We start from the raw sequence: 19,619 nt of genomic DNA, 5'->3' as shown, positions 1-19,619 counted from the left end.
GGTTTCTGGAGTGCTAAGTAAAGAGTGAGTAAGTGATTTTGAGTGAGATATTCTGATCCCTTCCAAGAGTGAGGCTTCCTCTATTTATAGAGTTTAGAGGAGAGTAACCACTCTTGGAGCGCAGGTTTGATAGACTTGAAATAGTAGGATCCCACTAGAGTGCCTTCGTAGTCATTGATCTCTTGAGAGGGCAGCGTAGCCCTACGATGTATGCCACCTTAGTTTGTTAGTTACCAGTAGAAGTGGTCTACTACTCCTTTAAAGTAGCACAAGAATCTTCCACCATGACTCCAACGTGTAACGAAATGCTAGGATTGGACTGACTCAATCTTTAACGATCTAGTCACGTGGGTGCTCAACTAGCTGAAGTGCGAGTAGGCTGTTATGGCAGACCATGTCTTGGCATGCCGGGAGAATGGGCTCGAGCAAGCACGCAAGGCTTTCTGGGCTTACAAGGCGTGTTGGGCTTGCTACGTGAAGGGCTTCCGTTGGGCTTCCTTGTTATAGGTCAGCAAAGATACTAAAGGCACACCTCTCATGTTGTGCGAGGGTGGGCGCATAAGGAAGGTCCACGTACTATTTTTTGCCAATACAACAACTAGATCTACTAACAATCAAAAGCAAAACAGGACCGAAATCAAAACGAAATTGACCAAAACTATTGGAACAATGATGAACAAAACAAACAAAAATGGATGATGATGATAATCAAACAAAAGAATATGAAACACAAAAAGCAAAGATGATGAAGGTTGAGTCTAACCAAAGGTTTTTAATTTGAAGATGATGAAGGTAGGAGAGAGAATCAGATATTGCGTGAAGAGATATTGATAGGGATTAAGAGTGAGAAGTGGTTTTTGAAATCTTTTATATAAAAGGTTAGTTCGTATTTTAATGAAATAAGTAATTTAAGGTTTTGCGTTTTGCACAAGGATCTACCAAAAGGACTAGATTTTTATTTCTTTGTATTTTTGGATGAAAAATTCTATATTAATATTAAGGTGAAATGATTTTGGTATTTGTGGTCCATTTTTTGACCCTAAATCCATTTTCTTTTTGCAAGAAAAATCGATTAATATTACATAGAATATTGGTTCATGGGTTTGCATTTGAATCTGAGCACAAGTTCACTAATAAAACTAATACTCTTGCTACTAATTCTAGGTAACATAGTTCAAACTTCTTTACTTGTATTCCTAACTACACTCTCAACATATCATCACTCTAACTAACTAAGTCCCATTTTTTCTTTATGAAATAACTAGCTCCCATTATTAGTAGATGTTATGTTTATTTAAAAAAAAAAAAAGTGAGCACAAGTCCCAAGCTATATTATTTTATATCTTAGATTAACAATTATTGCTCCACTTGATCTCATCTTATTCTACAAGATTATTCAAAGAATCTTGACCTAGCATCCAATAGAAAGTGGGGAAGAAAATACAATAAAAAAAATTGAAAGTTTTCTCTGAATAATCAATAAATGCTACATAATTTTCTAATATATCTATTTGTTTCTCCTAACTATTGCTCAATTGTTTCTCCTTATTTAACTATTTTTTACTTGTCTTTTTCTTAAAAATTTATAGACTCTTTTTAGAAAATAAATAAATACATTACTATTAATGTATTTGCATTAATGATTTAACTAAGTACATCCTATCATGTGGGGAAAGAAAGAAGGCAAAGGAGGCATTCTTATTGGCTTATGGCTTTCTTTTTTACACGATATTGGCTTCTGTCTTAAAAAGCCGATATTTCATAAGTATGTTTATGTGTTTCCCTATTATTAAGGTGTATTCAAGGGCAGAGCTAGGGTGAGGCGGACCGTGACTCCAGCCAGGGGTAAACTTTTAGTTAAGCTGAATTTAGGCAAAAATGTAACATAAAATAGAGGCAGTCGGGATGGTTAGCGAGGTGGTCGAGCGCATTAAAAGACTTGGGATTGAATCCACCAACTAACATCCAGTTTTTACTCTATTGTTTGAGATAATTTCCTGTTAGCCCCCTAAATTTTTACTCTATTGTTTGAGATTATTTAATTATAGTGGAAGATTTCTAGACTAGGTCCCGTGGTTTTTACCTTCTATCTTGGAGGGGTTTTTGCCACGTTAAATAATCTTGGTGTCTCTACTTTTACTTTCGCATCGTTTATCTTCATCTAAGCTGCCTAAAAGCTTCTGGGGTGAGGCAATGCGTACTGCATGTTATCTGATCAATTTATCACCTTCAGCACCATTAGATGGAGATGTAGCTGAGAGAGTGTGGGCTGGGAAAGAAGTCAGTTATGAACACCTAAGGGTGTTTGGTTGCAGGGTTTTTCTGCATATACCTAAAGATCAAAGAACAAAACTTGATGATAAAGCCAAGTAATGCATCTTTTTAGGGTATGCAGATGAGAAATTTGGGTACAGGTTATGGGATCCAGTCGATAAGAAGATTATTAGAAGTAGAGATGTGGTCTTTCTTGAAAATCAAACTATTGAGGACTTCGGGAAAGTTGAGAAGCATGAGAATCATAGTAATGATCTCATTGATCTAGATCCACATATCTCTTCTAAGGTTATGCATGATAATGCAGGTGAAGAACAAAATCATGAAGATGAAGCTCGTGAAGATGTTCCTGTGGGTGATGATGTTGAGCAAGGAATGTAAGTTCAACATGAACCACCAGCTGCATTGAGAAGAGCGACAAGAGAGAGAGCACCATCTACCAAGTATCCTCCACACGAGTATGTGATGGTAACAGATAGTGGAGAACCACATTGTTATGAAGAAGCCCTAGATGATGAACACAAGAAGGAGTGGTTGAAAGCTATGCAAGATGAGATTGAATCATAGCATAAGAACAACACTTTTAAGTTGGTTGAAAAACCTAAGAATAAGAGAATTCTTAAAAATAAGTGGGTTTTCAAAATCAAAACCAAAGAAAGAAATTCACAACCACGGTACAAGGCACGCCTAGTGGTGAAAGGATTTGGTCAAAAGAAGGGTATTGATTTTGATGAGATTTTCTCCCCGGTGGTGAAGATGTCCTCTATACGATTAGTATTGGGATTGGCTGCAAGTATGAACCTAGAAATTGAACAACTAGATGTCAAGACCGCTTTCCTTCATTGCGACTTGGAGGAAGATGTGTATATGGAACAACCAACAGGGTTTGAAGTTAAAGGTAAGGAACACTTGGTTTGTAAGTTAGAGAAGAGTTTATATGGGATAAAACAAGCACCAAGACATTGGTACAAAAAGTTTGAATCATTCATGAAGATCAAGGGTATCACAAGACGACTTCAGATCATTGTGTTTTCGTTCATAAATTTCCTGATGGAGATTTGATTATACTTCTGCTTTATGTTGATGATATGTTGATTGTTGGTCAGGATGCTAATAAAATTAGTAGGTTAAAGAAGGAAATAAACAAGTATTTCGATATGAAAGACTTGGGTCCAGCAAAACAAATTCTTGGCATGCATATCTCTCGTGATAGAAAAGCTGGAAAACTTTGGCTATCACAAGAAAGATACATTGAGAAGGTTCTAGAAAGGTTCACTATGGACAAGACAAAACCAGTGAATTGTCCATTAGCCAGTCACTTCAAGTTGACTCGTGATCAATGTCCATCAACTAGAAGTGAGAAAGAAGAAATGGAGAAAATTCCTTATGCTTCAGCTGTAGGAAGCTTGATGTATGCAATGGTGTGTACGAGACCGGACATTGCCTTTGCAGTTGGAGTAGTAAGCAGATTTCCTGCCAATCCAGGCAAAGAACATAGTTAGCAGTGAAGTGGATTCTGAAGTATCTTAGAGGTACGTCTAAAGCTCGTATATGTTTTGGTAATGATAAGCCAGTATTAGTCGGTTACACAGATACAGACATCGCAGAAGATGTAGACTCCAAAAGGTCCACATCAGGCTTCCTATTTACACTTTCAGGGGGAGCAGTGTCATGGCAATCTAAATTACAAAAGTGTGTAGCTTTATCTACTACAAAGGCAGAATATATTGCTATTACAGAATGTTGCAAGGAGATGTTATGGATGAAGAGGTTGTTAGAAGAACTTGGTATGAAACAGGATAATTATGTTAATCATTGCGACAGTCAAAGTGCCATCCACCTCAGTAAGAATTCTAGTTTTCATTCAAAGTCCAAGCATGTAAATGTGAGATACCAGTGGATCCAAGATGTTCTTGAAGAAAAGGTGTTGAAGATCGAGAAAATCCATACTGACGACAATGGTTCAGATATGATGACAAAACCATTACCCAAAGGCAAGCATGAGCTATGTAGCGGTGTTGCAGGTTTGGGAATGGTAGGTCCCTCTTCATAAGTCGGGAGGGGGAGTTTGTTGGGGTCCCTCCTTATAATAAAAGGACTCCTAGTTGGAATATGATTTCCCTTATTCCTTGTTTGGGGAAAAAATAGAAACTTTTATTTTTTCAAGCCTAAAAAAGAATTCCTATTTCTATTGGTAAACCTCCCTATTTATCATTATAATAGGGAATGAAAGGGAAGAGATTATACACAACAACTTCCAGAACAAAGAGAAGTCAGAGAAAGAGAGATTTCTGAAGTAGTTCTTTCAAGAGAGATTGATAGAGAAAAATATTGGTTTGAAGAAAAGAAGATTATTAATCTTGTGAAGCAAGTTAGTTTGTGGTTATCTTCTTCAACCTTTAGTAATCTAGGATTTGTTCAAATCCTAAGGAGTAAGAGATTTCTATTTCTTTGTTTCTTTGTTCGGTTTATCCACCGTATTTTTGGTGAAGAGTTGTTATCCAAAAGTGTTTCTACACATCTTGAAGAATTGGTTAATCCTCTATTTCTTTAGGGAAGAATTGTTATGCAAGAGTGTTTCCACACATCTTGAACAATTGGTCTATCCACCATAGGTTTGGTGAAGAATTGTGTAACCCATTGTTATTATTATAGTGGAAGATTTCTGGACTAGGTCCCGTGGTTTTTTACCTTCTATATTGGAGGGGTTTTTTGCCACGTTAAATAATCTTGGTGTCTGTACTTTTACTTTCGCATCGTTTATCTTCATATTCCTGAACAAGTTAATTAGGTTACTTTTCCTAACAATTTATACCCCAATTTTTTAGTAGATTCATTTAATAATTTTAGGCTAGGCAAGGCTCTTATAAAATCTTGGGTTAGCCCTTTGTCATCCTTATGATGCAACCGTTTAATATTCCTAGACATTCCGAATAGGTTACATCTCTAGGAATTCATTTTTTTTTTTTTTTGTTGAAGTATCTCTAGGAATTCATGGAAGACAAATTAGACAATACACAATTAGTGAAATCCAATGGTGCGTAAAAATCTGCGTACACCCATCTAATCGTATTCCAATTGGTCAGTTCCCTGTCTATTTCGAACTCCAAGATAGTCTTTGATTCAGTCTTTCTTTCTACAACTATACATAATAAAAGTCGTTACCTTCCCCATCGAGATCAAACGCCACCACTTTTGAAGGTGGTACAAGATTAGGTGGTGGTGGTGGTGCTCTTGTTGGTGTTTGAAGTGTTAATTTCTAGATAGAGAAAGAGAAGACATGGGTCAAGGATTAAGTTGCAGAGCAAATCCAGAAGATGGGTTCTTTAATGCAGTTCAAATTGGTGATCTAGAAACTGCTCAAAATCTCTTACAGAGAGACCCAAGTCTATTGCACCAACCTTCCATTTATGATAAACTTTCTGCACTTCATATTGCTGCTGCGAATGGGCAAATCGAGGTGGGAATTTCATATTTCTGTCTTAAATCTTAATTTTTTTTCTTATTGTTGATTTCTAGGTTTTTGACAAATGAGTTTGTGATAAATTTTGGTTTTGTTTGTGGGTAGGTCCTCTCTATGATTTTGAATCGATCTGTTAATCCAGATATATTGAATCGTCACAAACAAGTAAGATTTTTTGAGAGAAAAGATTTAAGATTTCCTCTTGATTTGGGAATTTTTTTTTAATTTTTTTTTTTGGGTTGATTGGCTTAGACTCCACTTATGCTAGCAGCAATGCATGGAAAGATCACTTGTGTTCAGATCTTACTTGAGGCAGGAGCAAATGTGTGTAGGTCAAAACTCAAAAGTGATCTCTATTTTGATTTTTAATTGTTTGATGAAATGATTCTGATTTTGCTTCAAAATTTGATCAGATTTTGATGTTTGATTCACTTAATGGAAGATCATGTTTGCATTATGCTGCTTATTATGGTCATTTGGAGTGTTTACAAGCTATACTTTCAGCTGCCCAATTAACCCCAGTTGCTGATTCTTGGTGGGTATTTTTGTTTCATTTACTGTGACTTTAGATTGTTTTTGAGTTGTAGTTGTTACTAATTAGGGTTTAAATAGCAGGGGTTTTACTAGATTTGTGAATGTAAGAGATGGTAAAGGAGCAACTCCATTGCATTTAGCGGCACGTCAAAAACGGGTAGATTGTATTCATATTTTGTTGGAAAGTGGTGCACTTGTTTGTGCTACCACCGGTGGATATGGGTAAGAATTCCATAAGAAAGATCTTAGATTTAGTAGTTTTTATGGTAAATTGGATTAGAATTAAGAAGGGGTTGTTCTAATTGTAGCTACCCAGGGAGTACTCCACTTCATTTGGCAGCCCGTGGTGGGTCTTTGGATTGTATCCGTGAATTGCTTGCTTGGGGAGCAGATCGAGTTCAAAGAGATGCCTCTGGGTAAGCCTTGTTTCGTTTATAAAATGAATTAGCGACAGTTTTGTTCTAAATTACCGCGATTTGGGTTTAATGTGTAGTAAACTCATATTAAGTACTGACATACATATCTAGGTTAGCTACATTTTGACATATGAAGTCATTTTTCATTCTTGGTTGTGTTGATTTGGTTCACAACTCACGTTCTTTGTTCTGTTCATGCGAGACTATTCTCACAGTCTGCAACTGATGAAGTTATTTTGGGTACTTGCAGAAGAATTCCATACACAGTTGCGGTTAAGTATAAACACGGAGCATGTGCAGCATTACTAAATCCTTCATCAGCCGAACCACTTGTTTGGCCATCGCCATTAAAGTTCATTAGTGAGCTTAATCCAGAGGCAAAACTTCTTCTTGAGAGGGCTCTCACCGAAGCTAACAGGGAAAGAGAAAGGAATATCTTCAAAGGAACGCCTTACTCGCTTTCATCTCTATCACATTCTGATCTTGGGGTGGACGATAATATCTCCGAGGTAATTCCCTTGATCTTTCAACTTTGATTTTCAGTCATAGCGTCTAGATGAATCTGAAGAAGCTATTATCCGAGGAAAATGGGCTAAGCGTTCGGGCTTTTACTTGCAGGTCAGTGAAGCTGAGCTATGTTGCATATGCTTTGATCAGGCCTGCACAATTGAGGTCCAAAGTTGTGGGCATCAAATGTGTGCACATTGCACATTAGCCCTGTGTTGCCACAACAAGCCCAACCCGGCAACCATTTGCCCTCAAGCTCCAGTCTGCCCCTTTTGCCGAAGCAACATTATTCAACTAGTGGTGGCTAAGACAAAAACCAGCGACGAAATAGACACTGATCTCAGTTCATTAAAGCCCATGAAGCCAAGGACGTCTCGTAACTTAAGTGAGGGAAGTAGCAGCTTCATGGGCATACCCTCAATGGGTTCGTTTGGTAAAACGGGATCACGTGGTTTAGGAAAATATGCCACCGACACAGGTGAGTGTGTTGATAAACCTTGATACTTGAAGAAACTAATCACGAGGTTGGCTTAGAAACCCCATCTCGGGGAGGCTATACATATAAACATTGTGACTCCATCTGCTGTGTAGATTTTGGGGAATTCATTTAAAAGAGCAAGATGAGAGGGAAAATTAATTCAAAATAAGAGAGATAGAATAGGGTTGATGATTGGTCTGGTATCCGAGTCTTATATCTTTAATTGTAATCTTTGTTTTACAACAAGAATGAATTGATTATTGCCTTGTTAGTTCACATAAGTTCTTACTGTTTAAGGCAGGTTTTACTTCAAGAATGATTCATGTGAACTTCATTTGGGACCTACCAACGTCAGCGGGCCGTGAACCCACTAACGGGGACATGAGAAATAAACGGGGAGACCAAGGATTCCTAACAGAAGAACCGACACTTTTGTATGGTTCAGATCTAAATTTAGACAAAAACATTAAATAGGGATGAAAATATCTTCAAAATTTAAACAAGCCCATTGCCATATAACCTTAGACAACATCAAATTTGATTAGTTATCTTCCATGGAAGTATGGAGAAATAATAAGAAGACAGACATTAAGACCTTTAATGAAGAGAGAGGCATTCTCATTATTCTATTCATTTATTTTGAAAAACTACTCTGGGTTAAAATAAGTTGTGGTACTTTCCTACTTGAGATCATGTTTTGCCATTTTATTGTTCATTTTGTTAAGATTCTTGACTCAATTTCGAAAATTTTATTATAAGTCAAATAGTCAACCCTTTAAAAATGAATGAAGTTTCTTGGTAATCAATTTGGATTCAAATAAAGAAACCATCTCTTACTTTTAGTAATGATATTGTTGCTGGTGTTCACTAGGCAAGTGAGATTATTTTCGTAATTCAAACTTGTGGATTTATTCAATTTCTTTCTCTCTTCAAATCCAAGAAAACACATTATAAAACTTGAGATTATGATTCAAAAAAAAAAAAAACATTTCAGTCTCTGGGTTGCCCACAAATACATGAAAAAATGATTGGAAATTCATATTCGTCATCACCACCACCATTAGGTTCTGATTGGTAAATGAATGGACGTTGGTTTGGTCTGTAACTAGCAGCAGCAGCAGCAGCAGATGATCTTCTTTCTATCTCAAGAAAATGAGCTAGAGATTGAGGGTTTCTTTTTACAGTCTCAATAACACTAGTACTAGTAGTATCATGATCATCATTTGGTTTCGAACAGAGAGAGAAAAACCTAGTTTTTGACTTCAAAATGTTACTAGTGCTAGTCTTCATCTTGTTATTATTATTATTATGATTATTATTGATTACTCTAAATGATTCAACTGATCTTCTTCCTCCAAGTGATCTTCCTGAAAGATCAACAATGCTTGATACACCCATTAAACTCCCAAGTGTTATGCTCTGTTCTTGTATGAATGATCCAGTTGACTGAAACAAAATGAAAACCCAGAAATCAAAATTTAAATTCTTGATTACCCACAACAGAAAATACCCAATCAAGACAGAAAATCAAATAGAATGGTTGTTCATTATTGTTTTTCTTCTTAGTTCTTACTTCTGTATCTAAGTCTGATGAGAAAACAGTAGATGAACATGGGGAGAAAGTGAGCAGAGTATTGAATGACATTGAACCAGAGAAATCATGGTGATTTGTCATCAACCCGAGTATTGTATTCAGTGGTTGTAAACCCAATGGCCATCCTTCTTCCTGCATTTCAAGTAAATCATAAAATGGCAAGTTTTAATTCATAAAGTTTTTTCCCCAAATTTTAAAATGAAAAACAGTAGATTTAAAATGAATACCTGTTGAGCCATTGCTGAAATATTACTACTTGTAGTGGGTTGTTGGTTGATTTGTATGAATTGGTAGGTCTAAGAAGTAGCTTCACTGAAAGAAAATCTACAAAACTGCTGAACTCCAAAGTATATATGTATATATATATCTATCTATCTATATATATGAGAGAGAGAGAGAGAGAGAGAGAGAGAGAGTGGCGAATGTGAGTGAGAATTCTTTCAATATATAGGAGTACTAAGTAACTAGGATTCATTCTTTTATGAAAAAAAAACTAGTATTCATTCTTACAATGTGTGTGTGTGTGTGAGAGAGAGAGAGATTCTTGGGTAGTTTTAGTGAGAGAAAATATAGTAGTAGTAAGGAGACAGAGAGGTCGGTGAGACAATATTACCTGTCAAATTGTGAAATATAGATTTAGTAACAGATCATAAGCGTTGCTAAGATAACGGAATTGGATCCTAAAATGTCGCTTCAGAGCTTCAGAATTCAAACTAATGCAGCTTGTAATAGGCCTTCCTCTACAAATTCACATATTCAAAATTAGTTCAAATTCCAATCGATTCTTCTAATAAGGAATTCAAATTACGAATTGTGAATAACATATATGGATATATGACTAGGCTAATCCAAATCGTACCCTTGTTAATTTGTTTATGTTTCTTGTTTGAGTGTTGTACTTAATTATTTCTAACAGTATGTCTTTCACCAATTAGTCTAGTCTTTCTATGGGCAAAAGTTGTATCTATCAATTAATCTTTGTTCACTATTAAACGGTATATTGAAAGTAGGCCTGTAAACGGTAGGTTACCGGATTGGATATGAACGTATCCGTATCCGATATTGTGAGCAATGGGTCGTGTTGACTCGGAAACAGGCTGGCGAAACCTGCTTATAAGGCAACACGACACGGAACATCGCGTGACGTGCCGTGCCGACCCGTCACGGGATCAAGTGGGTCGTGACGGGTCTGGGGTTTTAAGCTCCCAGACCCGTCAACCACGGCATGTTAAGAACAGAAACACGACACGCCACGGCTGGTGGCGTTCCTAACCCGCCACGCTAACCCGTTAAAAACGGGTACTTAATTTACAAAATATTATTGTTATTTTGTTGAAAGTAGTTATTAATTAATAAAATTAAAAGTGAATAAAATTATTAAGTAATAAAATAAACATAGATCCTAAAGTTTAAACAAAGATCACAACGCTTGACTTGATCGAAAATTATTTAGTGCTTCCTTTTGTTATGTTTGACAACAACTGGCCTATTAGCCACAACCCGGCACAGCAACGACTAGAATCGCCACAGAAACGGTACGGCAAGGGCTGGACCGTTGTCATGGGGCGTTTCTGTGCCCAGACTTTGTGGTCTGGGCATGACACGGCACGGCACGCCTCAAAGCCGTGCTTGGCGTGGTCATGGCTAACACGCCACGACTGTCAAACGGGTCGTGCCGCCACGGCACGGCCCGTTGGCCACCACTAATATTCGGTAAGCTATCCGATAATTATCTGACAGATATTATATATCAATATCCGAATCCGATAATATTAACGGATACCGGATCTGATATAGACATATCTGTATCCAATATTCGGTAAGCTATCCGATAATTATCCGACAGATATTATATTTAAATATCCAAATCGTATAATATTAACGGATATCGGATAATATCTGATATCCGAAACAAAAACATATATTTTCAGTTTAAATTTTTAACCATTAGATCTAAATAATAAATCTCAAGCATACATTTTATACATTATGCTTAATAAATTGTTATTTTATTAATTTTTTATAGGGTTTTTTTGGGCTTACCCCCTCGTCACTAATTGGTAATTGAGTTTACCCCCCTCAATAATGGGTAATTGAGCTTACCCCCTTGGACTTACTATTAGTGACAAAAACACAAAGGCTATGTTTGGCGTACGTGAAATAATTGCCACTACCAAGAACAACTATTCTTCAATATGATTCATATTAGGGATTCTACCTCATTTTATTGTTTGATTTGGTCAGTAATATGATTAGTAAAGATTGATTTTGTTTATATATTATTTACTTTCTGATTTTATTATCACATACCAAACATACCCTTAGTAGTTTTGACAAAAAATCTAAATTCAAGGGGGTAAGCTTAATTACCAATTACTGAAGGGGGTAAACTCAATTACCAATTAATTTTGAGGGGGTAAGCTCAAAAAACCGTTTTTTATATTATTTATCGGATATAGATATTTATCAGATCGGATATTGGTGTATCTGTATCCGATAAGCAGATGTCAGATAAAGAATATCCGTATCCAAAATTTCAGATATTTTTTTTGAATTTGAATATGGATCGGATGTCGAATATTCGGATATCCATTGACAGCCTTAAGTGGGAGAGAGTTCATACTCAAAAAACAAAGAAAAAATAGACAAGCAAAAAATAACTTCTTAAGTATGATCTACCCGATCTATCGTTTTTAATGATATTCATTAGCTCTGGTGGAACTCTGATAAGGAAATCTCTGCCAACTAGCTAGATCTGTCTGCCAACTAGCTAGATCTGTCTGCCAACTAGCTAGATCATCAGTCGTCCTATTTGCCTCTCTATAAGTATGCTCGATATTAAAGTATTCAAAAGACTCCTTTAGTTGAGAAATGTTTCTTCATATTCTCCAACAATGACATGGAGTGTGAGCATTAGTAGAGTTGAAGTACGAAACTATCGTCTTTGAGTCTGATCTCACCTGAATTCGTCATTCATTCATCGAGATGCTAGTCTCAGCCCTGCTTCAATGCCTTGCAGCAAATGCAGAGTGATCGTCGTCGGAGTTACTATCCCGCAATTGCACCTCTAACATTACCCCCGATGGTCCAAAACCTGGCATATCCTTTCTAAGGAGTCGTCTGTGTTAATCATCGTAAATCCCGGTATCGGCGGCTCCCATAATGCTACTAGACTGAGTACATGAGGCTGATATGCCTACGCTGTCAAAGAACCCCTTATTTTCTGTAGTGTCTTCCACAGACAAATTCATATGTGATAAAAATATGCTCCAAGTATGATCTTCTTTCTTCATAAAAAAAAAGTATGATCTTCTTGATAGAAATCATCTTTGACGACCCTCTCCAACTTTTTGTATACTAGTCGATCTCCTCCTCCCACGTGTTGAGAGTTCGTTCTTAAATTCCCGTATATTCTAAAAGTCGTCGCCATATTGCCAAAGAGTAAGGGCACCTAAAGAAGAGATGAATGTCGTCATCCGTCACACTATATCAAAAGACACAACTAGTATGGATATTCACTCTCCATCATGCAAGTTTAACTTTTGTTTTCAATCTTCTCAGAAGTGTAAGCCATCCTAGCATAGCATGTGGAGGAATGACATCTTTAAACCATATCAAATTACCCCAATTATGAGAATTTGACCTCGGTCTCAGTGCATTATACGTGTCGTGTATACCCCATTGCCGTCTCTTGCATTGCCATCAATATGCTAGTAATTCAAAGGTCGGTCTAGTAAAGTAATTATGCACCTTCTTAGCAAGCTTTGTACCTAGTAATTTTTTGTTGTTGTTTATTTTAATTTTTATGGCTCTTTCTATAAAAAGGGTGACAACTTTATATATGTACACCTTCATGGTTTTTTTTGTTGAAATACACCTTCATGAGTTGTGATGATGAAGTTTTTTTTTTTTTTGATGAAGGTTGTGATGATGAAGTTGGTCTCCTACTTTCTTCTCAGGTGTTGTTTAATTTAAATTAAAGCCATAGTGACATAATGATTTATGTCTAGAGAAAATATTAATTATATCTTTTTGGTACGGAAAATGGCAGCATCAAAATAAGATATTCTAATTTCCACATTGATTGACATGATTTCTCCACTCCCCCAGTACCCTTTACTGAGTGTTGACATATCGAACCAGTCAATCAAGGGTAGCCCGACCCCTTAACAAACAAAAATGTAACCTGACTGGGTCCAAAGCTACTAAAGCGATGGTTTTGGACCCCAACATAGAGAAGGGTTTTTTATTTTCGGATTTTGTATGTTAGCTTCGAAGAAATAATTATATTCTGAATGGATTTAAAACATGATTTAAGACGTAGCTCAATAGTTAAAATTTTAAGTCATATGCAACAAGTTAAAGATTCAAATTTTTCCATGAGTACTACTAGGATTTTTGTAAGAGGAGTTGGGCAAAACGCCCAAAATTGGCCCAAATATAAGAACCCAGCCCACGTCAGAGAAACAATACGATGCAGGTTCATGGCGCCAGGCTTTCAAATCGAAAATAAAAAACAACCTTGATTTTTCCAGTAATCACGGAAATGCCATTGAAATATACCAAGACCCCTTAAAGCAACCGTCCCATCTCCATTAATTACTACCCACGCTGCTCAGTTTTGGAAAACCATTTTCCTTCTTCCCACATCTCTTCACCAGTTGATTTTTTCTCTCTCCAAAAACCTTTCTTCTTCCCACATCTTTTTTGACTTTCATTACTGCAACAGTAGAAGCTTCAAAAAAACTTCAAAGAAGTTAATCTCCTTCAATGCTACCTGGATTTGTTGAAGAAACACTCAAAACTGTAAGTATCCACTTAGATCTTAAACATCTTCTTTTTGTTTTTCTTCATAATCGAAAAAGAAAATCTTTTGCTGATTTGGGGAAGAAACTTCTAGATGGGGTTTTGAGTCTGTTAAAAATGGGTTTCTCCTTCCCTCTCATCAACATAACCAAAACCATATTAACTTTCTCGTTTGATTTGAGAATCTTTCCCGGTTGATTTTTATTTCAAAACCCTAAATCGAAGAAATTTTGTGTTTGATTTTTATTTAAGAACCCTAAAACTTAGAAAATTTCCAGTTTAGTTCGTTTAAGAACCCTAAATCTGAAAAAGATTTCTTCTTTCATTTTATTTAAGAACCCTAAATCTGACAAAAAATTTATGTTTTATTTTTACCAGGGAAACCTAAATCCGACAAAACTTTTCGGTATGATCTTTTCGGTACATAGTTTACTGAACTGTAAACTGTTTACTTCCCGGTAAATAGTTTCCTGTATACATACCCACTTACTAAGATTATATTTCAATTACAGTATATAATATTATGTACCTCTAATAAATAAATTTACAGTATATAAATGGAGTCAACTACCTCTATTGTGACTAAGCCAAAGAATAAGAAACAGTATGACTAACATGATATGAATGAGCCTCAAGAGGGATAGAGAAAGAGAATTGAAGATGAACTGTCTCAAATATTCTGAGTATGCTATCGTGTTCTAGGCAATTTATGCTTAACTATTATATTCTAGGCAGTTTCCAGTACATATTTTTGTTCCCTGTGTAGGGATTTACACCCTTCTACTAGTGTTTATAGCGGAAATATGACATCTAATGTCTACACTAGTATTCCCAGGATCACATGCAAAACTAGTAATTAATCTAATGGAGATAGTAGATTACCTTAATCGCTGTTCCCTCGAACTAGTTGAATTGATTGAAGAAGACCAAGAGCTTCAAGTGTAGCTCCTCAACTTGGGACACGAGCAATCAATTTGATCTCCCACCTTGTTGTATAGCTAGCACACCAATGGTGGTTGGAAAAGAAGAACACCTTCTTCTTTGACTAGATAGATAGTAATGGGAATTAGCTCACTTTCTCCTCTCTACTTGATGTGTTAGAGTAAGAAAGCTTAGAGAGAAATTCCACACCTTATTCTCTGCCCTAAGAGTGTTTATATAGAACCCTAATAAGAATCCACCTCCTTTTAGGTTTCCCAAAACACCATTTAGAATAAGATTTAGGGAAATAGTCGAAAATAGCAACTATTGGTATTTTCTCAATTCCCTAAGGAGATGACGTCCAAACCCAGCCAAAATTGGCAGATTTAATTTTCATAACATAAGGAAACGTCCCTCCAAAAATCAGCCCAATCCGAGCCCTAAAAGGGCCCGAATCGGCCTAGGCCCAAAAGCCCTGTTTTTGGCCTTTTTGTACTATCTTTGCCTAATTCCTTTTTAGGCCTATGAGATATGTTTATGGGACACTCCCATGATTATATCTCACTCCCACTAGTCATATCCTAGATCAATTTGTCACTCTTATGTGTAACCCGTTGTAGGATCCGATCGAAGTTAGCCGCGAATTACTTCGTAATTCGACGATCGTAGTTGGTCTCTAGCTACAACTCTACGATCCCTAAATCAATCGGACTTGATGATCTTCCACATCAATTGTCCTATCCGAAAAATTGTTCGCATTGTCACCTTGGTCGAAGGACATCTCCTTCAACTCCTTCAGACTCCCACTTGGACTTAGAACAAGTGCAATGCCTCGATTCCCGTGTCAATTTAGTATCCCATCTGATACGTCACATCATTCAGACTTTCTTGATATCCGAGTACAACTGTAAAAGACAAACGATTAACTTTTAATCCGTTTGAGCGCGGCCACGCATTTTCAGTTGCTACTCATCAAGTGGCCTTGAGACACTTTGTACCTAATGTGATTAGGGTGACACAATCCATTCTTGCGCTCCCACTTAACTTCATGTCTATCCTGTCCTTCCCAGTATCCGTCTTTATAACCTCCTTTTACGGCGCGGCGTTTAACGGAACCAAAGTCGGGCATTCCTTACATAAGATGAGTGGAGCACTCATGTTTTGAGGAATCTCTCCAATTGTCTTTATGAGAAGTATTGACGTTCATCACGAATGATGTACTTCTCATTTGAGGGTTATCCAGTGTATAAACCTTTTATACACCCACGTAGTCGAATAAAATATACTATTCCTATAGCCCATGAAACTGCGCTAACCCATCGACTCCCGTGCTAGTCTTCGTGAGTCATTGTTGTCCATGCAATGACCTGGACCAGGGATTTTTGATAATAAATATTCCAAGTTCACTTAATAGGGTTTCATTCATCAGATCACGTATCTGACAAACCTATTCGGAACGTTTTATTATCTATGGACTGTCGTTTAAACACTAAACCAAGTTTAGACGACTGGTGAAATAATTCTTATTATTTCTGATAACGAGAGTTGTAAATCTGAGCCTCTTCCGTAAAACTCCTTTTACCCACTCAGTTTTACTTGTCGAGGTTTAAAATTATACCTCATGCCTTAGACTGTGTATGAATCTCATACTATGTCTTAGGTGACAGTTTAGTTTGACTACCGTGGTAGTCGGTTTTAAACTTTGCTTATTATCAATTAATTTGAAGATCACTATCTTCAACCTTGATAATATCTAGTAATCTTTACTAGAGTTAAGGCCTTTAATTCTTTGTGTAGTATTTGCAACAGTTCCCGGCTTAAAACACTTTTAGCCTACTTTCCTTCCATGTCTGGAAGTTTGCTACGATGACATGTTCAACTTTGTACTATTTCATCCTTTAGCCTTCTAGGATGTACTAAGTAGTGTTTCGGTTTTCCAATCCGAATTCGGATGTTTAAATGCTAATCGTGTCCAACATGATTGACTTTATGTTTTCGAACATAAATGTCTCTCTCATGCGTGCTAGCTCATCGGTGTCTTTTAGACTCCGAGTTTTGCAACGCCCTCTGTCATGAGTTTTTGGGTCGAAATTCTTTTAGACTTTCCGAGTCTTAGATTTTCTGTTTCGGATCTCAAGCATCTCAGCGTACTGAGTCTCTCTAATCCTATCATCCTTTTGATCTATGCTTATAGATCTTTAGATGCCCAAAATGGCATTTTATCCTTTTGTGTGTGGTCCTTTATTGAGTCAGTTCGTTACTGTTATACAACACCTTATGTCGTACTCAATCTTTTGTATGTACTCTGCATACGGACCCGGAAGGTTTGTTTACTCCCACTTACCTTCTTGAAACTCGTGATTCAAGATTTTCTTCATTCTCCAGGAATCAAATTTCTCTGATTGCCTTTTGAATCGAAGATTCTAACTCTTGCGTGCTTTTAATCCGTCGATAGATTTCTGAAGCATGCTTGTGGACATAACTTGATTGGAAGAATCTTTATTCTTCTTGTCTCGTTTCGGGAAACACGAATGTTTCCATCCTTCTCAGTTTTCTATTTTGGAAAACCAATTTAGGTCTTTTGTTGACTTAAATTATCAAGCTTCATGTCTTGACGAGATATGGATTTCACGATGATTTTGGATTCTAGCCAAAATCTAGAGTCAGTTTCCGTTTCTGCGCAGGTCTTTTATCTCTTCAGAAATAACCTTTATTTTCTGTGTCTTTGAGATTTGACCTTTTAGGGCTTTTGAACAACAATTTGGAATTTTCTCAATTACTTTAAGATATTCCTTTAGAGACACTTTCACTTGTTTTGAGAGTTCTCCGGCGAATGACATTCGCTTTTGTGCCGTGGGTTTATAAGATCATGTCTTTAACCTTTCCTTTTCTGAGGAGCCGCAGTTTGTTGCTCTTGGTCGACTTTAATCGTCTTGTACAAGTTTCATGATTGTTCTTCATGACCCTCCATGATTTTTCTCATGATCGAATTAAATCGACTTGTACTTTTCTCCCACTTATTCTTGTAATAATTAGTGTTTTCTCCCAGACTACTAGGTGTGCTAATTATTAGAAGAATACTATCATGAGCAACAAACACTTTGTTCTCTTGATTGGTTATGGAAGAAGCCCAAATTTCTTTTTAAAAAAGAAATTGCGTCAGATATTAGCTAGTTTTGTAATGCTTTTACAAATTTAGCTTTAGACGGAATTTTGGTAAGTGTGAAAACAATCGTTTATAGAATATGTCCCAAAATATTCGGAAGACTGGCTTAAACCCATCTTTGATCGAATTATGCATAGCAATGTTCGATTGCTCCCACTGAATCCACCATCCGTCGGATGTGTTCCATGGAGCAGAGTTGGGAAACTGTTTCTCAACTCCTTTGATGGTTATCAAGTGTTTGACTCAAGTTTTCACTATCTTGTCAAAGTGATTCTTTACTTCGGTTTGTACTTTGTTTGAACCTTTCAAACATTCTGACTTATACTTTATGATTTGTACGTTTTTGAAGTTTCTCTCGTTAGCTTCTGCAAGTAAACTTATAGGTCTGCATAACACCGTATGAGTCCTAATAGATTACTAGTCTTTATGCCTTTTGAAAAGGGTGACTTTGTCAATTAGTCCTTAAGACCCAATTGACAATGCTGAAGTTTAATGAGTTTGAATCTCTTGATTTTAGCCATTATCAATGTTAACCTTCAGTTAATTTTATCACTGGTTTAAAACATCAGACGTTTCTAGAAGAACAAAATAATCACTATTAAGTTCTAAGCTAGATCAGTGTCTAAAAGAAGACTTCGATCCCTTTCAGCATCCCTAGCATTACTGCTTCTGCTCCCTCTTGGATCTTTACTTCTTTTAGTCAAGTATGTGATTTCCTTGAGCTCCCACTGAGCCGCTCATCTGGTCTTAAATACCTGATGAAGGAATTTTACGATACTTGTTTTTAACTTTGTTAACAAGGATACAGAATCGGAATTCATAATTCCATTCCTTTTGTCCTCCAGGTGCTAAAGGTAGTTTCCTTTTAAATGGTCTAGCCATTGTTCAGAAACATTCACAGTAATGAGAAATACTCTTGATCATGTACTCGGTAGCTGCCTTTCTTTGATCAAATGTTTGTCTCACTTGACTGATCCTTTTGCCCTTTTGAATCTATTTCTTAGATTCTTTGTACCAAATCTTAAGAACCTTTCTTAGACTGGATATTCCCGTATGTTCTGCTCAGTTTGTTTGTAACAACCTGAGTGACTCATCTAAGGTCTTATCTATCTTTGTTTAATCAATATTGAATTGGGTGATAGATGTATTCTGTTGTCTTCCGTTAGGATGACTTTCAGATTGCCTTGGAGGTCTCGTACCTCTCCATTTATGACTTCTGTGGGAAATTCTTCCTCAGTTTGTCTTAATGGTTATGCTAGCATTCATTATTCTTCCAAAGAGAATGTTATACGATTGCTTGCAAATGGCTTTTGACCTTCTCTTGTATGAGTCAACATTGGGATTGGGTATTCTAGTGACCTTCCTTTTGAATCTGAGAATTATTCTCGGATTCATTCTTCCATTCTAGGAAGTGGATCAGCACCTCCCTTAGGTGTGATTAAATGTTGAAATCGTTTGTG

The 19,619-nt window shown here is 36.7% G+C and overlaps 2 protein-coding genes across 3 annotated transcripts; one reads left to right on the top strand and one right to left on the bottom strand.

Annotated features, from left to right (window-relative positions):
- The first annotated feature begins 4,398 nt into the window (after positions 1 to 4,398).
- LOC147567829 (putative E3 ubiquitin-protein ligase XBAT31) lies at positions 4,399 to 7,985 on the top strand. 2 transcript variants are annotated; one of them, XM_086654359.1, is made up of 8 exons: positions 4,399 to 5,734; positions 5,843 to 5,902; positions 5,990 to 6,061; positions 6,151 to 6,272; positions 6,353 to 6,493; positions 6,580 to 6,687; positions 6,938 to 7,196; positions 7,306 to 7,985. In XM_086654359.1, the coding sequence occupies exons 1-8, from the start codon at positions 5,555 to 5,557 to the stop codon at positions 7,693 to 7,695; spliced, it is 1,332 nt and encodes a 443-aa protein (XP_086510485.1). In that variant the 5' UTR covers positions 4,399 to 5,554; the 3' UTR covers positions 7,696 to 7,985. The 2 variants fall into 2 exon arrangements, with proteins under 2 accessions (XP_086510485.1, XP_086510486.1); XM_086654360.1 differs by having other exon boundaries at positions 5,288 to 5,734; positions 5,990 to 6,065.
- Positions 7,986 to 8,562: 577 nt separating this feature from the next.
- LOC147567828 (uncharacterized) lies at positions 8,563 to 9,816 on the bottom strand. The gene is made up of 3 exons (XM_086654361.1): positions 9,494 to 9,816; positions 9,246 to 9,398; positions 8,563 to 9,118 (listed from the first exon to the last, which is right to left on the bottom strand). The coding sequence occupies exons 1-3, from the start codon at positions 9,503 to 9,505 to the stop codon at positions 8,663 to 8,665; spliced, it is 621 nt and encodes a 206-aa protein (XP_086510487.1). The 5' UTR covers positions 9,506 to 9,816; the 3' UTR covers positions 8,563 to 8,662.
- Positions 9,817 to 19,619: the final 9,803 nt, after the last annotated feature.

Source organism: Eschscholzia californica, unplaced genomic scaffold (assembly GCF_041429995.1).
Source record: "Eschscholzia californica isolate CP2 unplaced genomic scaffold, dmEscCali1.0.p SCAF_1, whole genome shotgun sequence".
Taxonomy (NCBI): domain Eukaryota; kingdom Viridiplantae; phylum Streptophyta; class Magnoliopsida; order Ranunculales; family Papaveraceae; genus Eschscholzia; species Eschscholzia californica.
The sequence above is the reverse complement of the archived record's forward strand: the minus strand, read 5'-3'. Positions and strand labels throughout refer to the sequence as shown.

Bases quoted from the DNA above. Each gene is read 5' to 3' on its own strand.
- LOC147567829 (XM_086654359.1), top strand. From the start codon at position 5,555: ATGGGTCAAGGATTAAGTTGCAGAGCAAATCCAGAAGATGGGTTCTTT. The intron at 5,735-5,842 runs GTGGGAATTTCA...GTTTGTGGGTAG, and splicing joins CTGCGAATGGGCAAATCGAG to GTCCTCTCTATGATTTTGAA. The intron at 6,494-6,579 runs GTAAGAATTCCA...TTCTAATTGTAG, and splicing joins GCTACCACCGGTGGATATGG to CTACCCAGGGAGTACTCCAC.
- LOC147567828 (XM_086654361.1), bottom strand. The intron at 9,119-9,245 runs GTAAGAACTAAG...ATTTTGTTTCAG, and splicing joins CATCAGACTTAGATACAGAA to TCAACTGGATCATTCATACA.